The sequence below is a fragment of the Tamandua tetradactyla genome, chromosome 3 (assembly GCF_023851605.1).
Source record: "Tamandua tetradactyla isolate mTamTet1 chromosome 3, mTamTet1.pri, whole genome shotgun sequence".
NCBI lineage: Eukaryota > Metazoa > Chordata > Mammalia > Pilosa > Myrmecophagidae > Tamandua > Tamandua tetradactyla.
The window spans coordinates 180,638,297-180,658,294 of record NC_135329.1 but is presented as its reverse complement, the minus strand read 5'-3'; the positions used below and the strand labels follow the sequence as shown (position 1 = coordinate 180,658,294).

Below are 19,998 nucleotides of genomic sequence, written 5' to 3'. Positions count from 1 at the left end.
CATTGCTATATGCAAGGCTAAGGCATAAATTATTTGACTGTAACACTGAAATTCTATGGGTAAGCTTTATCTATACATTTCATTTATTTTAATATAGCCACTTCTTATTTTAAGTACATTCATATTAAAGGTTTTAAATGTATAGAATTGATAAATTAATAGAAGAATTTATTTAATAGATTTGCAAGTCCCAAACTTTATCATTTTTTCAGTTTGGAGTACACAGTATGTGACGGAGAAACACCTAATGGCCAAGTATGACACCGCAGCCTAGTTCTTCTAGACATTTTAAAGACCTTGATAAAAGGAGAGCATATATAATACAATCCTAGTGGTACGAAACTCAAGGAACTACCTAAATATACTTGAAGTTTACTTAGTGGGGATCGTGTCAGCAGAGAGGAAACCTCAGGGTGGGTGCTGTCCTGAAAAGCACTGATAAACTTTATTATAGAGAGCCACCACTTAACAGAGCTGTAATTCCTGGGTTTAGGAGAGTTATATTTGGTTTATGCTTGGCAGAATCTCTGTAGACAGAACTAGAAAGCAGATTCTCTTTAATAAACACTCTTTCACGGTGGACAGGGTCATTTCCCATGACACTGCATCTAGGTGTAGTTACCTCCATACCAGGGTCTGTGTGAGGAGGTGCCTGAGACGTGAAGAGTACTGAGATGGATGGCCTATGCGTCATCATTCCTTCCACGGAAGGCTGCATTCTTATTCCAATGCCAGAGCTTGTATTCATCAGCGTTAAAATTTGAATATATTAACGAAAAGAGTCAAAAAGTGAACATAAGAATATCAGCCACATGTGAAAACAGGGAACATAGATGAAGCCTCAGAGGCTGGGTTCCATCATAAAATGATTTGTAAGTTCTTTTTTAGTCGCATGTCCATTTGAGAATTAGAATAAAACTATGGACGATTTCTGCACGCACAAAAAATACATACCCATCTATAGTCAAAATTTTACATCCAATTTTTAGAGTCCTAGGACAGTGCCTTAGATGTTTATCTGTACATGCACTTCATAAATACTGGGCCATTGCACATGTGGATTCTCCAAGTGAATAAAAAAAAAATAAGTGATTAGGAGAAAGAAAGTGTCTTTACCATTAACACTGATAGAATATCGTTAACTCAGAGGGTAAGGAATATCAACACTTTAACATTCTCAGAATCGTATAAAGCTATCTACCAAATGAAATTTTAACAAAGTTCAAAAGAGATGTTAATAATGATATAATAAGCTTCCCTCACATTATATTTTGGCTAAAAGTTTCAAAGTGCTTCATAAAGTTTATCACATGTTTTACATGAAGGATATTTGGGGCATGGCATTCAAAGATATATTCAACTTATAAGACACAGAGAATAGATTTCAGTGGCAATGTCTAATTAAATTCTGGCAAGGAGAAAGAAGAAAGGGATTTTGTGGACTGTTTATACTATTTCATACTTTTTCACTTGCTCAAATCAAACCATCTCCAGTTAACAATAAGGGCAAATTCAGCAATAGATGGTGATGGGGTAAGACAATTATCACACATTCTTGTAATTGAGGGACAGGCCCACGTTGAGGAAAATATACTTGAGTACTGCTGCTTTATTTTCAGTAAGAGCTGGAGTGCAATGCTCAGGGAATTGGGAGAGTTTTCTTATTTAAGTTCTGATCCTCCACAGATGTATATCCCAAACACTTACCAAATACATCTACCCTATTATACTGCACATCCTCTTCTCTCTCAAGAAGGAAGAATTTGACTGAAGTCAGACACACTAGAAGTGGACTTTCCAGTATATAGCACCCTGAATATCTTACGAATGTAATTTAAAAAGACTGGCAGAATATACACCTTATTTCTCCAGTCCTTTTCTCAATAGAAAAACGAAACCTTTCTTAGATGAATTGACACCCCCCCCCATAATGATCATATTACATTTGTTTTTGTATGCGTTTGTGTATAAAACGTGTTTTTAAATGCTAAGGTTTTTATAAGAAAAGCCTTAAGGTGATCAAAGAGTGGTATTGCTTCCCCAGAGTCTCCCCAAACCCCAATCTTATCAATAAATTATTTGTAGCAAAATGGGAAGGATAACAAGTCTGAGAAAAAGATGATATTGTTTTTCTCAGAAACTGTCTGCAGTACAATTTTAATAATAGTCAGCGGGGCATTTTCCTACTCACCATCTCGTTCAAGCACACTGCACTAAATTCAGTGGTTAATGAGGCCTCATCCCAAGAATGAGATATTTGCACCTATTTGCAGAAGTCTTACTTTTGAAGTTTCATTAACTGCCAAAGAAATACACCTCACTTGTGGAAATGTGCACTCATTTAGCAGAAGTCAATGCTGACTTAATTTAGGTTTTTAGATTAGGTGGTAATAACATAGTTTCACGCAAATAAAACAATAACACATTTTCTTGACTTGTAATAATATTTGAAAATCACCTACTTCCTTATTTTATAATCTTTAAATTCACTGATTTGAGGTTGACTTGAGGCCAACTCTTTGTACTCAAATGCACCGAAAAAAAGATACAGTTACGTAGTCCTAGTTTCAAAGTAAGTTTAGGGGTTAAAGTGTATCATGTTTGCAATGTACTCACAAATTATTCATGGAAAATTAGCAGGCATGTATGTATCTCTATATATACAACCATTTGCGGAAAGAGAAAAAAAGAGAGAGAATGCTAGAGCCAATGTGGTAAAACGTTAACATCTGACAAATCTGGGTGAAAAGTACAAACGGATCTTTCTATGATATTTTGTAAGTTTTATATTATATATCTAAAATTATTACAAAATAAAATGTTTTAAAAAGTTAAGTAAATTCTGAGGGTAAAAAGAGTTGATAAATGACAGAACAGATCAAAGAATTTATAGACATGGTATATATGGATGCTCTCAGATACAATTACTACTGGCCTCAATCTTATAAATCAACAATCAATACTCAAACACTTATGTTGTTTAAAGTTGCTGGTCTATTGGCAACACAAAGCAATATCCATTACAAAAACCATCATCCCTAAACTATATTAATGTTTCAGCTACAGTTGTCATCAATTATTTAGGACTTACTTCCTAAGCAAGTTGGTAAGCAAGAAGGCAGGGTTTTCAGAACAGAGAGAACTATGGAATAAGAGCAAAAACTAATTTTATCCTAATAAAAGAATGCTTTTTGAGTGATCTAGAACCTCTGTGTACATACATTTTTATTTTTAGTGCTCAACCACCCAATATGGAAAAATGATAGGATGGACAAAGGAAGCAATTTCCCCCAAGCCTATACATGCCAGTAAAATCATGGACCAACTTACCGAAATGTTGGCCCAGCTAGACTTTCTTCCATTAACAATCAGTTGAGACACATTTTTAAGGCAACAGCTTAAATGAATGGCTGGGTGTCTGTAATAATTTTAACTTAAAATGTCAACTATATTTGAGATGTCATGTGCATTTAATCAATGTCTCTATATTGTAAAATAAATACTCTTCAGTATGACTGCTGTGCCAGCCATAAATCATAATTCACAAAGACAAGAACATCTTATCCTCTCTATTGATAGTTGTTAATGACAATACTGATTAAAATAGTATCTGCCTGTAATATTATTGTTAAACAGTCTATTAGAATTTCTATTACATCCCATAACCTACCTCTATTTCTTTTTATTCTGATACATTTCTTATGGAATAAAACATGATAGGCAGGAAGATTTAAAGTTTAACACTTAAGATGCAAAGTAAAGACCAGAGCATATCCACAAGTTTTAACCCATAACCAAGAGATTTTTCTTCTATCAAAGATTTCAGTGCTTATTACATAAGGGCTTGTTTCTGTCTTTTCAAATAGTTGCATTTTTTAAAAGAATATTTTGTATTAAAAAAACAACTAAAATAGAAAAATCATCATTTGCAATCAAGAGTCAGTTCAGCAATTCATCATTAAATGTTTGTTATGGGCAAGACAGTGAGCAATAGCAAATTTGGTGCTAGATGTACCCAGCAACCTGAAATCACTGGGGAGTGGGATTAGATGTCCCACTTAGCAGGACAAATAGTAGATAGGGAGTTGGAGAGAGGCAGAGAGGTTTACTTAGATCAGGTAAGTGGTCTAGAACTAGCCCCTACTAGCCCATGTCCTATCAGCTGGATAGGTCACGGCAGTGAGCAAAGTGGATGACAGATGGAGGCTTGAAAATCAGATAAGACATGTGAGGTTCCATGAAAATGGTCCTGGAACTACAGATGTACGTACTAGAGGTGGAACCAGGATTCAGTGTTGTAGGCATGGCCGATCAGAAATAAGCAAAGCCCACCAGATCAGAGATAAAGTCTAACAAGATGAGGTCAAAAGTGGGGCCTCAGACCTACCTGAGACTTTGGGCTCTAGATAATATGACTGGATAGACCCCAGAATGGGAGCTAGTACCTTGTTTAGGCTGCTTAAAGCCCCATAGGTTTACTGAGCTCTGTGGTTGGGTGACCGGATGCCAGTTGTAGAGAACATTTATATCAAGCTGGCCAGGATCAGGAGAGAGACTTAATAATCAGTCTATCTCTGTGATTAGCTCAGGAGGCTAGGACAGGAAGGAACCTGAAGATTGGGTTACATTTATAAGAAGATTTGAGGGGAAGTCAGAATGAGGGGGAATGAAGCAGAGCTAAGGAATTGGGGAGAATACAAAAACTGCATGGTTGCTGTTAAGAAAAGCAGTGGAAAAATCAAGATGTGCCAGACCAGTTCCTAAAGCAGGTTTTGTGTAATCAGGCCTGACCAATGACTTCCCCTGGAAGCGTGGCCTGAGCTTGTTGGACTGAGAAGATTCTAAGTGAGGTGGAGTTAGAAGGCTAAGCAAAGGATTCCAACTATTGGGGAAGGGGTTCTGTCTGCCTGACAGAATGTGAATGACCTATTGTGTCCCTAATCTGCATCTGTTGGAATGATTCTTTGGCACCTTTGCTTATTTTTAACAATGCAAGAAATAGCATCTAAATAAATGTTAAATGCCTAGGTTTGGGGAAAATTTTTTAGTTTTTTGTGAGTTTCTCCCTCTACTTTCCTCTCTCCAAGTCACATTACAGAAACAGAAGATGTAACTGAAAAATGCAAAACAAAATTAAGGGCAAAGGGTTGTATAAATAGGAAAATTATTGCATTTATTTATATTTATATTCTTATCCCCTTCTGATAAGTTCCAAATAGTCTGCCAAAGAGTCTTTCCATAAGCGTTGTATTAGCCATATGACTTGAGACATTTAGCATCCCAGTAGGGCAGGAATTGACAGAGACAAGGAGGAGAACACAGTATTGGCAGTATGGAGCAAAATGTCTGGGTCAAAGTTCTAGAAAATTGGTTAAAGCCATTCCTTTTATTTTACAATCCATCTTCATCATAAAAGCTGCTTCTTCCCATACTTTGAAAATTCCAGGAGACATAAGGAAAGCAGAACAGATCTATGATATTGATTTTCCACTATACATTGACTAGAGTTCAAATTTAAAGTGGAAAATTATCATCCCAGAGGGAGAAGAAACCTGATCAATGGGAGGAACTAATACCACAAGCCCCAGAATTAGGGTTTTTACTGTTCACTGGTGATTTTGTCTGCTATCAGAGTTGTCACTATTATTTCTGGTTGATGTTCCTACAGTACTCCCTTTCTTGAGTTTTGAAATATGTAGTATTTCCAAGGATTCTTTTGTTGGCAAGGGGACTGCTGCTTTTAGCCATTCTCTACTTTGTTTTCCAGAGCTATGAGACTTTTTCAGATATCAGGAAAGCCTTAGAAGAATAGATGGTAGCTCAGGCTATAATAAGCACACAAAAAAGCAAAGAAAATAGGAGTTTACTTTCATTTATAACTTCGTCTTTTATATGCATTTTAAAACTTGTAGTATAGATTTTTAAAATGTGTATTAAAATTATATTATTTATTTTGTATTTTTCAAATAATTTTTATGACTGTATAGTGGTATAAAAGGAAAGGGTGAAGAGGGATGGGAAGGACCAGATAAAATTTAGATTGCAGACTACAGCGATCAACTGGGAATTAGGAGTTTTCCAGGACATGGGATTTTTGGTGCTCAAACCAGAATGAGTTGGTCACCTTAATGCACACTAAATGACACAATGAATAAGAATATGTTTGAAGGTCAAATTTCATTTTGCTTCTAATTAGATTTTCCATTTGGCAAGTAAAACGTTAATAGTCTTGGGCTATTTCCCTTAATTCAGTGTCATTTCACTTTGCAAAACTGACTTTTCAACTAAATCAATACTTCTTTATTTTAGTCCATAGACTGACTCTATGACACATCTACTCCATAATCAGCTTCAGCTAATGGCCAGTAGAGGACCATAATAATGATCATTTGTACCCACAGAGTAAGAGTATAAAATGTATGCATCTACTAGGCAAAGAAAACTTCCATTTGAGAAGGCAGTTACAGAACTAAGTTTAGATATCAAGACATCTCATTGTCCAGTGTTTTTATCAATACACTGTCTTACAAATGGTTTTAATCGCAGTTCTATGGCATTTAGGGATACGGTGGTCATCTTAAATGGGCTTAATAGATTTTATATCACTTCAGTTTTAGAACTTCTACACCCTACCATACTTTCAGGACAAGTCTGATTTGTTCCCTGTGATATCTCCCAACTGGCACTTATGAGACAATCAATCAACCCTTGTTCAACGAATGAAAGCAGACGTCAGAGGACAGAGACATACATATCGCAACATACTTGTTGTGCACTTAGCAGGTACCTGCTCAATAGTATTGAATAAATTATTTCAGCAAAGATTGGGAATTGCTCCACTTGATCTGGAAGAAAGGACAGGGGCATTGAAAAAGTCCATTTATTGTTTTTTAAAGTCCAAAGTAAACTTTTTAGGGGTGAAAGTATAGAAAGGAGTTGGAGATAGTATACATCTGAATTTCAATAACAATTATGGTCAGACCCCACAATTTTAGCTCCTAATTTTAAATGCTATTTTTATTCCTAATAATTTCATATTTTATGGGTCAACTTAACTAGATAGTGAATTTAAGGAAAGGGTTCAAGTTGTATGTTTTCTGAGTTCCCCCAGGGTAGCATTTCATGCATATTCAAGTAATGAACTGATTGGCAATTTTTTCATATCATTTAGATGGATATTTATCCTTTTTAAAGTACTTGAGGGAGGTCAATTCTACAATTCTACAACCTGTTCAAAAACCTCATTGCAGTGCTTAACAACCATCTTCTTTATTATATCTTACTCATTTTCTCTAATAGTTATTCTGGCCTATTTTCTCTAGCACTGTCCTCAGTGGGGATGGGGAACAGCTGGTTACTATTACCAAGTAACACATCCTTCCACCTTTTCCTCAATCAGAAATTAAAAAAAAAAAATCCATTTCATCCTTTCTTATTTTTGAACCTTTCATTAGGTTCAAAAGACTTTCATTATTTTCAACAGTATTATCTTAGAATGACTAAAGAGCTCAACACATTAACATCCAAATAGGTCTACTTCGATTAACATAGCACACAAGCCAGTCAGTCAATCCGCAAAAGCCTATTAAGGGCCAATGCTGGGGAAGGTATTGTGAGGAGGTCCCTTCGCTTAACGGAGTTTACACAACCCCACTGATAAGAGACAGACAAGTAAAACCCTAGCTAAAAACCAAATCAGTTTATAAGGAGTAAGGAATGAGAAGACTTAAGACAACAAGAAAGAGTTGCTATAAGAAAAGAGAAATGCAGGTCAAAGAAGGTTTCATAAAGCAGGCGAAGCTTGATGTGGGGCTTCAAAGCCTGGCAGGACTTGAGAAAGAGAGAGAGGAGGAGGAGGAGAGCCATCCCATTTTGGGATTACACAAAGCTGTTTTGTGTAATCTGTGAGCAGACTAATTTGGTTACAGAGATATAGACAGGAATGGTGGAAAATAATGATAGAAAAATATATTAGACCAGAATATAGAGGGTATTGAATGTCAAACTAAACGGTTTGAATTTTATGAGCCAGTGGTTACCAAATGGTGGTCCCAGGGACTGGGTGCATCAGAACCATCAGAGATTCCCAAGTCCCATCTCAGACTTAATGAATTAGGGTAACTAATGAGGAAGCCCAGGAATCTATCATTTTAACAAGCTCTGTAGATCATTCTGGGGTACAGATGGATTTGGGGATCCGGTAGGCAATTGAGAATCATCACAGCTCCTACAGCAGAATACTACTAATAGATCAAATTTTAAGAATTCAGGTGCCATGCAGTTTTACTGTATTACTTCATTTAGTTTTAAAGCAACTCTTTTAAGCAGATGCTATTATTAATATTCCACCTTTTACAGAAGAGGAAACTGAGGCACAGATGGCTAAGTAGTTGCCCAAAATCTGAAAGTGGGATGAAATGGAGCTGGGATTTGAACCTAAGTAGAATAACTCCAGAGGATCTGCTATATGGCATTTTAGAATAGTAGGTGTTCATTAATAGTAGGTGTTCTGATAACTGAATGAATGTGTGCATAATTGGTAGTTATACCCAGGATGAAATGAGCGAAGAAAGGAAGACAGTGGGAAAATCAGTTAGGAGGCTATCGAAACAATCTATAGTTATAAATAACAAAGCCCCTGAATTATTGTGGTAGCAGTGGAAATAGAAGAGGCACCACAGAAGTGAGAGATAGTATTTTGCCAGTATTGATAGGCTGACGGAAGCATGGGCATGGAAAGAAGGAGGCATCATGGTCATCACGGGATTGCTGGCAGCACCTCAGACACAATGAGGAGTCAGAATGAGCTGCAAACTTAAGATGGGTGGAGTACAAAGTAGATTTTAGACCTGCTGAAACTGAGATTGAGGCAGGGCCACCATGCAGAAATGATCAGCAGATAGCTGGAGAAGCAAATTGGATGGTCTCTAAAATCCTGGTGGATATTATTTAGTATGGTTGAAATAATAGTCTTAGATGTGTAAGTCAGTAATATTTGTATATCTATTACTCATTTTTCAATTTGAATATTTCCCATTTGTTTTAAATTTTTATGGGAAATCCTTTTTATTCTATGCGAAAAACAGCTACAGTTACTACGTCAAAGATTCAAGTCTTTCCCCCAATTCTGAACGATCTCATGTAATTAAATTGCCATTTTACATGTTGACATAAGACAGATAAATCCAATAGATGGCAAAAATAAGTAAGTGTTCTATAGGGTGTATGGAATTATACAGAGCTATGGCTGATGTCAACACATTTTTAGATGCTAATAAAATAGCAGCAGTGATCAAAAGGGGTCCTGGCATTACCATGAGTTCAGAGTCTGGCCCTACGCAGGCTGTTTCACTTCTTAATGTCTCATTCTTTATTATCTACAAAGTAAAACTGCTATTTGCCACACTCCTCTTCACTGCATCTTGAAGATGGATGTTAGTAAATTATATTGAAGTTCTCAGATAAAAGGTGCTAAACAAAGAACCGATTCCATTTTCCCCCAAGGAAATTATTAAATCCATACATGTCATTATTTAATAGTATTAAGTAAACATCCCACAAGGACATGACATTGTGCTGGACATGGTACAAAGCAAATTAAGCAAATACAGTCCCACCAGGAGCTTATGAGTGTTTATATATATGAATAAAATTGTTCTTAATATGTTTTATTACTTATTTAATATGAGTATGCAAATAGGTCCTTTAGGAAATCTTTTGCATTTTAGTAACACAGCATCTTAAATTATTATATTCACCTTAAATGCTAATGAAGTTTATTTATTAATGTGTATCTTCCACTTTAGCGCCTGTGAAAGTTCTTTTTAGCATATCAATTTCTTTAAAAGTTAGGTCAATTTTTTTCCACTGGACTTTTTGTTCTGATCTGTTAACAAATCTAAACCTCATTATCCAAGAAAAGTAATGAAATAAAGGGGTCCATTCTTCTTCAGTGATCCTTCGTAATTTACATTAACGTTAATGGGAGTTGTGCTCCCATACTAAGAGGAGAAAAGAACCCTAATTAAACAAATAAGCGTTTGGTTCATACACTACATGATCATCTTTTATTGTGATAAGTATGGGAAAATTATCTTAATGCTTTGGACAGCCATAAACAGCTACAGAATAATCAAGATTACATAGGGTAGGAGGGAAAGGCAAACAGCAATCAGATTTTAAAATGATTTTGAAAACCAGCTACCTGGACATTTTAATACTAATTAACTCCATCTATGTCCCTCACCCCTCCACAAAAACATTCTCAAAGAATGGACAGAAGGATAAACAAACATTGCAGAATGCTTGACAGCTGCTAAGAAAATTATTAAAGTCAGATACCAAACATACCCTCTGCACACTGGGCACTGAAGCAGCTCATTTGTCTTTGCACTCAGCCTATCAGACAAGCAGCCCATTTGTCTCTGGGTCCTCTTCTAGTTAAGAAATAAATGCCGACCAAACAATCTTAAATTGGTTTGATCCAAATTTAATCTATACTTAACTTTTTGGTAACTAAACTACCATCTACCACCATCATTTTGTATTACTTACCCTATTCACATGGTACTTTCTCTCACTTCTTTACATTCTCACGTGCAAAATCTATCATATTATGGTGCTAATTTTCCTCTCTGGTGCTTAGTTGCAAACCAATAAAGTTAGAATGTGTAATACATAAATATATAAATATTATCAGCTATCACACCACTGGGCTTAATGGAAGTCAATATCGGTATATTACACTCTCTACTTTGCAATTCCATTATAGGCTCAACACTGCTGGTCATAAAAAGTAGCATTCTGAGACCATGCCTGTGATAGTAATAACGAAAAAAAAAGGGTCATTGCTCTTCCAACTTGAATGAAAAATTAAAATTGCTAGGATACTTAGCTCAAAGGAAAATTGGCAAATTAACAAAATGAAGAAACAAAATATTCATGGCTCACATTTTGAGAAAGTAAATAATTTAAGATGGACTGTGAGGAGAGGAAATTCAGAGTTACAAAAGGGAAAATATGAGCCTAACTAAATTCCAACGTGTTTTTGGTTTCTTTTTCTTTTCCTCTGCAATCACAGACAGCCATGGAGAAGGATGGATGACTGTGCCTGTGTTAGCCTCTGACATGCAAATTTATTTCTTTTGCTACAGTCATACATTTCTCTCAGATGCAATATATGCAGCCATTTTACCCTGATATGTAAGGTTCTCTGTTTTCAACGTACTTCTATATCCAGCCTGAAGCTGAATTAAGAACTTTGACCTATTTTGGCTTTCATTTTTCATCTGATTCATGCTTCAAACTGGTCTCTACTCCATGAAGCAAAACACCTTAATTCTAGCATGTTGTTGGCCTTTTGCCTTTGGGGAAAGGACTATTAAAATTTCATTGGCCTGGCTACATTAGCTTGGTTACCCTTCATACCCGTAAAGTTGGAGGGATACCCAGACATTTTACAATCATTATCTGGAAAGAAGTAATGACAGGCTACGACCACATTACATTTATTGTACATGAGACCTGTAAAGCTGTTCAGGGATCAAAGTAAGGAGGAGAAATGTACGACAGATGTCATACTCCCTGGTGATTTGAGTATTCAGTCTCTATCTAACCTAATTTTAAAATCAAGTCAAAATGTATCATTATGGGTAATGTATTATAAGACAACTTCAAGACAGCCTGATGAAATAACTATGAGCCATGCATTAAGAATATAAAATCTAAAACCTATCCCATCCTCTCTAGGCTGAACTATATGAAGAAGAAAAAAAGAAAATGAAAAATTGCTTTCTTCACTCTTTCTGCATTCGGCAGTAGAAAGTCTTGCCTTCTCCCGAGTGATTAAATAATCTTTTCATGGTTACATTTAGAAAGTGGTGACCCAAAGCTTATAAAGTATAAACGATTGAATGATTTTTGCTATTTCATTACTTCTTATAATTTATTATGCAAAACTGTCCAGGCTAAAGGAAAAATACCATGCCCATCTGAATTACAAGCTAACAATTAGGGGAAAACTGAAAAATTGAAATAGGAATTTAGTGGGTTAGAGACCCAGGGCCCGCGCCCCTCTTTCATATTGAGAGTAAGTTACTGCTCGTAGCTGCAGACAGTGATCAGTGGCAGAGACAGGAAATAAAGCATCAAATCTCCTGTGGAAGTAGTGGGGTGGGGGTAGAAGACTGTTTAGATGGTCTTTGTACACAAAGCATTAAAATTCCCCTCCCTTGATCAGTGTTGACAACTATACTCCAAACCATGAGCCCCTGCTGCTCACACTCTTGTCCTAAGCCCTTATATGCCCTTGCACTCCCCCGCCAGCTTTGTGGAGCATCAACTTTTGTTTATTACGGCCGGCCATCACTTCATAAGTCCTATTTAAAATTCATCTCTCACTTTGTGCCTGACAAGTCCTTTGGTCTTTGGGGTGCCCCAACCCAAGCCCTCCAAGAGCTGTGTTGGGAACTGGGCTTTAAGTCTATTTTACTCAAGGGACAGGTAATATTTATGGTCTTGGCTGTCTGGGATGGAACCACTGGGGAAAGACAAGAACTAGAATCTATCAAGTCAGGTACTATATTGACAGTTTTGCTTCATATATTGTTTAATTTGATTGAAATGCTTTATCTCCTTTGAGGACTGTGTTATCACCACCACTTTAATGATGAGGAGGCAGATTTTTGGTTGGTTTGTTTGTTTTTTGCATGGGTAGGCACCAGGAATCGAACTTGGGTCTCCAGCATGGTATACGAGAACTCTGCCTGCTGAGCCACTGTGGCCTGCCCCAGGAGACAGATTTTTATCTAAGCTGAGCATTATGGTGGTGGTAGTAGATGCAGTGTGTGTGAAGGAGTATTCTCAAAACGATTCATAGTAGAATGCTTTCATACAGACTTCTCAAGTTTAAATAAAATTGGATTTGATTTGAATTCAACTTCAAATAATCCATTGATAGTATAAAGCAAGTAGACACATACATCTTTAGCATTTGCAAAGTTTAGAAGGAAAAGTAGATTCCTCCAGACCTTTGAAAATACTTTGTCACTAGAGCTCACACTTAGGTTTTTGTGATGCTCTATTACGTAGAAATTGAATGAGTGTATCCTTGAGGTGCCTACATTAGCTGAGTTAAAGAGAAACAAATGATGAGCTGTGAGGAACAGAGTTGGTGCACATAACTGCAAACCAAGTTGACCAATTACACTGTAGACAACATGTCTTCAGAATATTTACTAGAGGTGCAATAGGACTTCCTGTATTAAATCAGACACTGTTTGGATTAGATTTTTGTTACAGCTTTATGTGCAGTTTAAAAGAAAACTTCCCATATTGATATGTTGTAAAAAAACAAAACAAAACAAAACAAAACAACCACACAGCAGGTATAAAGGAATTTGGCTATAGAACCATAGCGTGCCAAGTTTTTTATTTATTTAAAAAAATTTTTTTTAAGTTTTGATAACAACATCTGTTGCAAATTCAGTATAGTTTGGGTAGATGCACACCCTATTAGGTTGTTAGTTACTGAGGATGAGAGGACCCCATCCTTTCTGATTTCACCTTCTTTACAACACCTACTACAATCTGAAATAATCTTGATTATTTGGGGGCTAGTTGTTTATTCTTTATCATTGGAATGTAGTTTCCATGAGAGCCAGAGCCTGTATGTTTTGTTCAGCACTAAACTGACTGCTTATTCCCTAAGCTAAAAGGGTGCTAGTTTGTCTCCACAGGTATCTAGGTGAATGTCCAACCACTTCCTGGCAAAGCCACTGTTACAAGTAGTTCACATGTGTATGTGATATTCTGCTTGTTTTTGTTTTAAACTCAAGAATCTCAAGTTTTGATTTTTCCTTCCTTAAGACAAGAGAATTCTCATAAAAGCATGAACTTCGTCTCATCCGTTGCTGTACACCTGGTGCAAAGAACAATGCCTGATACAAAGTAGACTCTCAAAAATATTGCTGAATGAATAAATAAATGAAAGGATAATTATCAAAGTGCTTGTCAAAGAGTAGGCATTCCATAAATGTTACTCTTCAGTGGATACATGAAAATAAATTTTAAAATAGAGATGAAATTCGACTGTCAGTTTGAACTTTGTTTTTGGTTACTTTACTAAAAAAAGATTTTCCTAGGCACAATTCCTCTTAGTACCAAATCACACAGTGTGGGAACAGGAACTTGAACTGCATCAATCCTTCTCCTTTGGTGTCCAGAACAAGTTGACTGTTCAAAGGTTTGTAAAGTAAGTGATCTATAATGTCAAGAGAAGAAAACAACAGCTATTTTATAAAGGAATGGATATTAAACTCAAATCTATGACAGAATTCAGTAAAAGAATATAAGGATTGACATGGATATTAAATATTAAAGAAATCAGGGATTGATCTCTGGGGTTTCCTCTCTAGACAGAGCAGGATATTCTTATTCAAAGTGTATTTCCCTTCAGTGTCTCAGTAAACATCCACTAGGCCACAGAAGGTAGCTTGGGGCTTGTAGCAATGGGCTTGTCTATTGAAGGATTTTGGTTTCATCCTTTGGTTTCCAGGAGCCATGGATAGTCTTTCTGCAAGGTTGTGCCATGATGAGCATGATGCCTAAGTAATCCAAATACATAATAGAAGAAATCAAGCATCTTGATCTCCTGAAATTCTCTTTCGGCAGCAGATAAACTGAGCATAAAGGGAAACTACCAAACTTGATAGGTCCTTGAGCTGCATATTTTCACAATTCATGGCCTAAGAACCACATCTGAATCATGCAAGGAGGTAACTCCAAAAAAATCAACAAAATATGAGCATATTTGAGCTAGACAGCATGTAAGAATAAAGATGAATTAGAGAGAGGCCCCCTTTATTTTTTTTCAAAAGTATAAAGGGCAGGTTAAATTAACAAAGAGCTAAACTACCCTACTCCATATCATCCACACGAATGGACCAGTTAATATCAGAGAAGCATAAAAGATTTAGCTGTTAATAAGCAAGTGCAAGCCCACTGTTAACACATCCACACTTCCGTGATGCATGGTTTGGTGAGAAAAGGGAGGTAGAACTTTGGTCTTCATTGGCCCTCTTGGCTAGGGACCACTGTACATGGCACAACTGTACAATCTATGCCGAAGCCCAAGTCAGGAGAGTGTCAGTGAAAGACAGACAATGAGAAAAATGAAATGCAATTAAACCGCACATCCATCTCCAAGGAAACCTTAAAGCAATCAATCTTTTTTAAATAAGAGAGAAATGAAGTCAATAGCAGCTGAGCAACAGATGAGTATTAAAGCAAAATCTGTTGGCTAATGGTAACAGTTTTCGTGTTCTTTGTTGTTGAAAATGTGCATGTAGCAGCAATTCCAATATGCTCGCAAACTTTGATGTAAAAGGCTATGGAAAACAGCTGCTATTTTTACACTGAAGATAACATCGAACACCACTTTTCAGATCTTAATTTGGCTAACATAGAGGAAAGGACAAAAAAACACCTGAATTGGTAGATGTCTAAAGGATCTAGGACCTGCAATTTCTACCAAAGGAAAATACAGAATATCTTGGGCAACACAAAGGAAGGGCTCTCCTTGTATTATGGGCAATGGAGTATGAATTCGATAAATTAAATGATCTAAAATAAAAACATAAGTATAAGACTTCATTTAGCAATATTCTGGAAAACGGTGACGTGAAAACCTTTAGCAGTTTTTATATGTAAAGACTACTCTACTTAATTCTTAATGTTTTTTTCTTTAACACCTTATATTAAGGAGGAAAATTTTTCCTTATAAATTATATGATATTGTAAAAGTAGTAATAATAATTCTGATAACTCTATTGGTTTTCTATTGTGACTGCACTAATAACCACAAATTTAGCAGGTTAAACAACACAAATTGGCTAAAATTAAGATGTCTGCAGGCCTGTGTTCTCTATGGGAGTGTATGGGGAAATCTATTTCTCCCCTCTTTCCTGTTTCTGCAGGCCACTTGCATCCCTTGGCTCACGGTCCCCATGCGCCTTCAAAGCCAGCAATGGTGCATCTTTTTGTACCTCTTTCTTTAGAGGACCATGTGGTTACATTGGGTCCACTGGGAAAAATCCAGGATAATCTCATTATTTTAAGGTCAATGGATTAGCAACCTTAATTCCATTGCAAGCTTAATTATCCTTTGCCATGGAGGCTAAAACATTCACAGGTACCAGGGATTAGGACCTGGAGAGCTTCAGGGGGCCATTCTGTTTATCACAATAACTGATATTTATTGAATATTAATTGTTTGCCAGACATCATTAAAAGCATGTTATACATAATTAGTTCTCAAAGTAATGCTGGATTCTATTGTTCTTCCCATTTTTCAGATAAGGAAACTGAGACACAAAGAGATGAAATAACTTGCCCAATGTAAAATAGAGAGGGTCATGATTAAATCTAGGAAGTCCCTTGCAGATCTTCCACTTAAATTTCTGAACTCCATAACCTCAAAGGCAAGATTCTCATCTAAATACATTATATGTTGTCATTATTACCAGGATGCTCAACCCACAGCCCACGAATTCTGGCAATCATTGTAATTACCCAAAATAAAGGTGTGTTTGAAATTCAAATTGGTCAATGGAAAGGAAGAGTCCACAGAGAACACCAGGAAAAACTAAACAAGGTCTATTCAGTTTTGTCCCAGTGGTATTCATGGAGATGTAGGTCAGATGATTATAAGGATATCAGGTCTACTGTGGTAACCTCAGCCCAGGGGACAGCAGGATGGGGGAATGTCTTGGTATACCATATGCAGGGGTAGAGTCACCCCAAATGTCTGAACAGAGCAGTGGAACAATGGCAATGGGTTCTGTGAGTAGCAGAGATGTAGCAGGAAAGTTCATTGGTGGCAATATTATCCATGGCCCTTTATGTCACTTTGAAGGTCCTTTCAGATATGTATATTCATCAGTTAATGATTCCAAAGTCAGAACAACTGGTAACAAGTATCACCCAACATTCTCAAGGGAGACAGCTCCTAAGGATTTAATCACATGTAGCCATGATAGCCCATCACCTATCACCTTCCATCACTTTTCCATCAAAGAGAAGTACAGAGATTAATTGAGGTGAGAGATTTTCTTTGATGGGATATTATAGGAGTACAGAGAATAAGGGAAAGGGCTGCTTCCTTCTTTCAGCCTCAACAAAAACAAGTGAGAGGGGCTACAAGAGAACCCCTCAGAGAATTTGGAGGTAATTGTATGAAAGTAGACTGCCATCCCACTTCCTACCTGTTTGTTTGGTGACTTGCAAACATTACTGACTCTCCCACCTCCCCTGCATGAGAGAGTTCCTGGGATAGTTTTGCATGTGCTACCTAGAGATGGCAAGGGACCAAGCCTAGTGATTGTCACCACGCTGGCAAAGTCTGGAGATGCATGGTTGGTAGGAACATCACTATGGAGCAAGAGGGGAGTGATAGGAGCAAGCTGTATTCAATCATTTAGAGGGACGAGAGATACATGATGTAGCGAACCAAGTAGATGCTGTTGAAGTAAGCCAGGCTTACTCAAACTGATGCTGACACCATCCAAGAAGTATATTAGCCAGGGTACAGAGACTCCAAGGGTGTACTATTGAGGTCAGAGGTTATGGGCAAGAGGGTATTAGGAAGTCAATGGGAAAATGACTGTCCTATGTCAGGGACCAGTTCAGTAAAGAATTTTCTGAAGATTCTGCAAAAAGGACCCACAAAAAGTCCTGATGGCCAGATTACATTAGACAGACCAGTTAACTAAAACTCAAGCCTTCTTTAACAATGGCCTCCCCCTGTCCTTGGTTTGAGACTGAGAAATAGCCGAGGGTAGATTCTACCACTCTGTGGGTTCCTCACTGGAGTTGAGCCCTAGGGAGTGGAGAGGGGTGTTTTGATTGAGATTGGATTGTACTTTTTAGTCCCTGATAGAGTGTCTTTCTAATACCCAAGGTGACTAGAAAACTATCAGCTGAGATGTCATTAAGGAGTGAAGGAGACAGCATCACCAAGCATTGCTGAAGGTAGTTATAGGAAAAGAAATAAAGCTGCTTCTGATTTCACCCCACTAAACCAGGCCTAGTCAATGAACCAGTTGCCTATGAAATCAACCCCACTGAGTGAGTAAAGCAAGTATGCTAGCCCCATCCTGAAAGTGATGAAAATAAGGCTAAAGTAAGTTAAGCAGTATGCATAACCTCTTTAGCTTGAGTGTGGTGTGCCACGGATTCAGATGCGAGCCATCTAACCTCAGATCAGGCAATACCTCCACATTTCTCTGAGGATGCCTCTCAAGAGCCCAACAGACTGGCCATACATACACCTAGAATCACAGGATATAGGGTCATCCACCCTGACTTCCTTAATTTAAAGAAAGTATTCTATAGAAAACTGGTACTTTATTTCCTCTGACATTCCCAGCACATCATGGGAAGAAGCATTTGATTTAATGTCATAATGCTCTGGTACCAAGGGCTGTGGGTATTGTACGTGACTCTACTAAGTCTGGCCTTTCTTTGACAACAGACCGGGGACAGCTTTCTGTCATCACCATGAACTTCAGGACGAGCATATGAAGGCTGCTTCTGCTGCTGCACATTCACAGCATAGATTTGTATGCATTTAGCCAAAGAGAAGAAAAGCTTGCATTTTCTCTGAGTACACATAAATGAGTGATGTCACAAAGACTAATTAGAAACAAAACCAACTGCATTCAAAGCAGGCCCATACCTCAGCATGGCACCGAATCCTTTCTTCTTTATTTTCCTTTCTGGATCTTCATTCTCCTCTTTTCGCTTTTTCTCCTTGACTTTCAATTTGCCTTTTTCCTTTTTTTTCTCTTTTTCTTTCATTTTTTTTACTTTCCTGGTTTTATTTTCCAGGTCCTCTAGCTCAGAGTTCCCCTGAGGAGCAGATTCACAACTCAGAGCTCCTTGGCCAGAGTGAGAGCTCTTATCAGACAGACCATCTGTACAGAGAAAAAAAAATCAATACACATGGTCAGGGGCACTAAAGGTTAGTATATAAAGAAAAGTTAAATGTAAAATACAGAAGAATGAGTTAAAGCATTCTGAAGTTCTACCCTTCCACTGGGTTACTTGTACCCTTTGAAGAGATGTCTGCCTAAAATCTGATTATTTCAAACAAAGTTTGATGTTGGGATGGGCAGCAAGTGGAATGGCTTATCTGGCAGTATGAAAGGCTTGATGTGTGGAAAAACACTAATCTCCGAAAGCCAGTTTGTTAACCTTGATCAGCTCAGAAAGCCCACACGCTGGGAAACAAACAGGGCAAGTTTATTCCGAGGGGAGGTTTTTGAGTACAAATATAACACAACCACTTCTACCCAATTAATGCAGTCAGTCCTCAAGCTGATGCTGCTTCTAATGACTCCAATAAGAATGTCAAGTAATGCACACTTAGTGCTCCTACCCTAAGGGTAAATGACAGTTGGTCCTTGTAGGAAAGTGAAGGAGAACGTAGCTTTAGCGTTTGCACTGTAAAATAAATTGCGTATTGCACTATCTAATTCCATGTTCGTTAAGCTAAAGGGCAAAATGTATCAGGAAAACGAATTACTTTTAATATAAAAAAATATAATTGTGATCCTTCAATCATTTTTCTCTGTAGTTAAGCACACATTCTTGCCAATGATTCGTGGATGATAATGACATGAAGAAACCATTTAAGGAAGCACACTGCCCTACCAGCTTCTAATTCTTCGGGTCCATCATAAGATTTGTCAATGGCTGCTCTGAAGCTCTCATTGCAGCCACGACCGCGGACCATGTGTGGCCTGGGCCTGTGGAAGGGAAGTTCATTCTTCCTGACTTCGGCCACGGCAGTCTGCAGGCTCTCCAAGGAACTGGACTTTTTCAAACCCAGAGTTGGACCGAAATCTTTGCTTGGAGATTCTGGAAGAGAAAAGGCAAAAATGTCAACCTTCTCCTCATGGGGCAGTGTGATGTAATGGACAGGTTTATAATTTAAAATAT

General features: G+C 37.4%; 1 protein-coding gene across 19 annotated transcripts in view; it reads right to left on the bottom strand.

Annotated features, from left to right (window-relative positions):
• The window catches only part of PARD3B (par-3 family cell polarity regulator beta), a 1,143,268-nt gene that overhangs the window by 280,581 nt on the left and 842,689 nt on the right, over window positions 1–19,998 (bottom strand). For all 19 annotated transcript variants that reach the window (XM_077154793.1, XM_077154795.1, XM_077154796.1 and 16 more), the window contains 2 exons: window positions 19,711–19,917; window positions 18,734–18,971 (listed from right to left, as the gene is read on the bottom strand). In XM_077154793.1, the coding sequence (XP_077010908.1) occupies window positions 18,734–18,971; window positions 19,711–19,917 (445 nt within the window). The remainder of the gene's footprint in view (window positions 1–18,733; window positions 18,972–19,710; window positions 19,918–19,998) is intronic.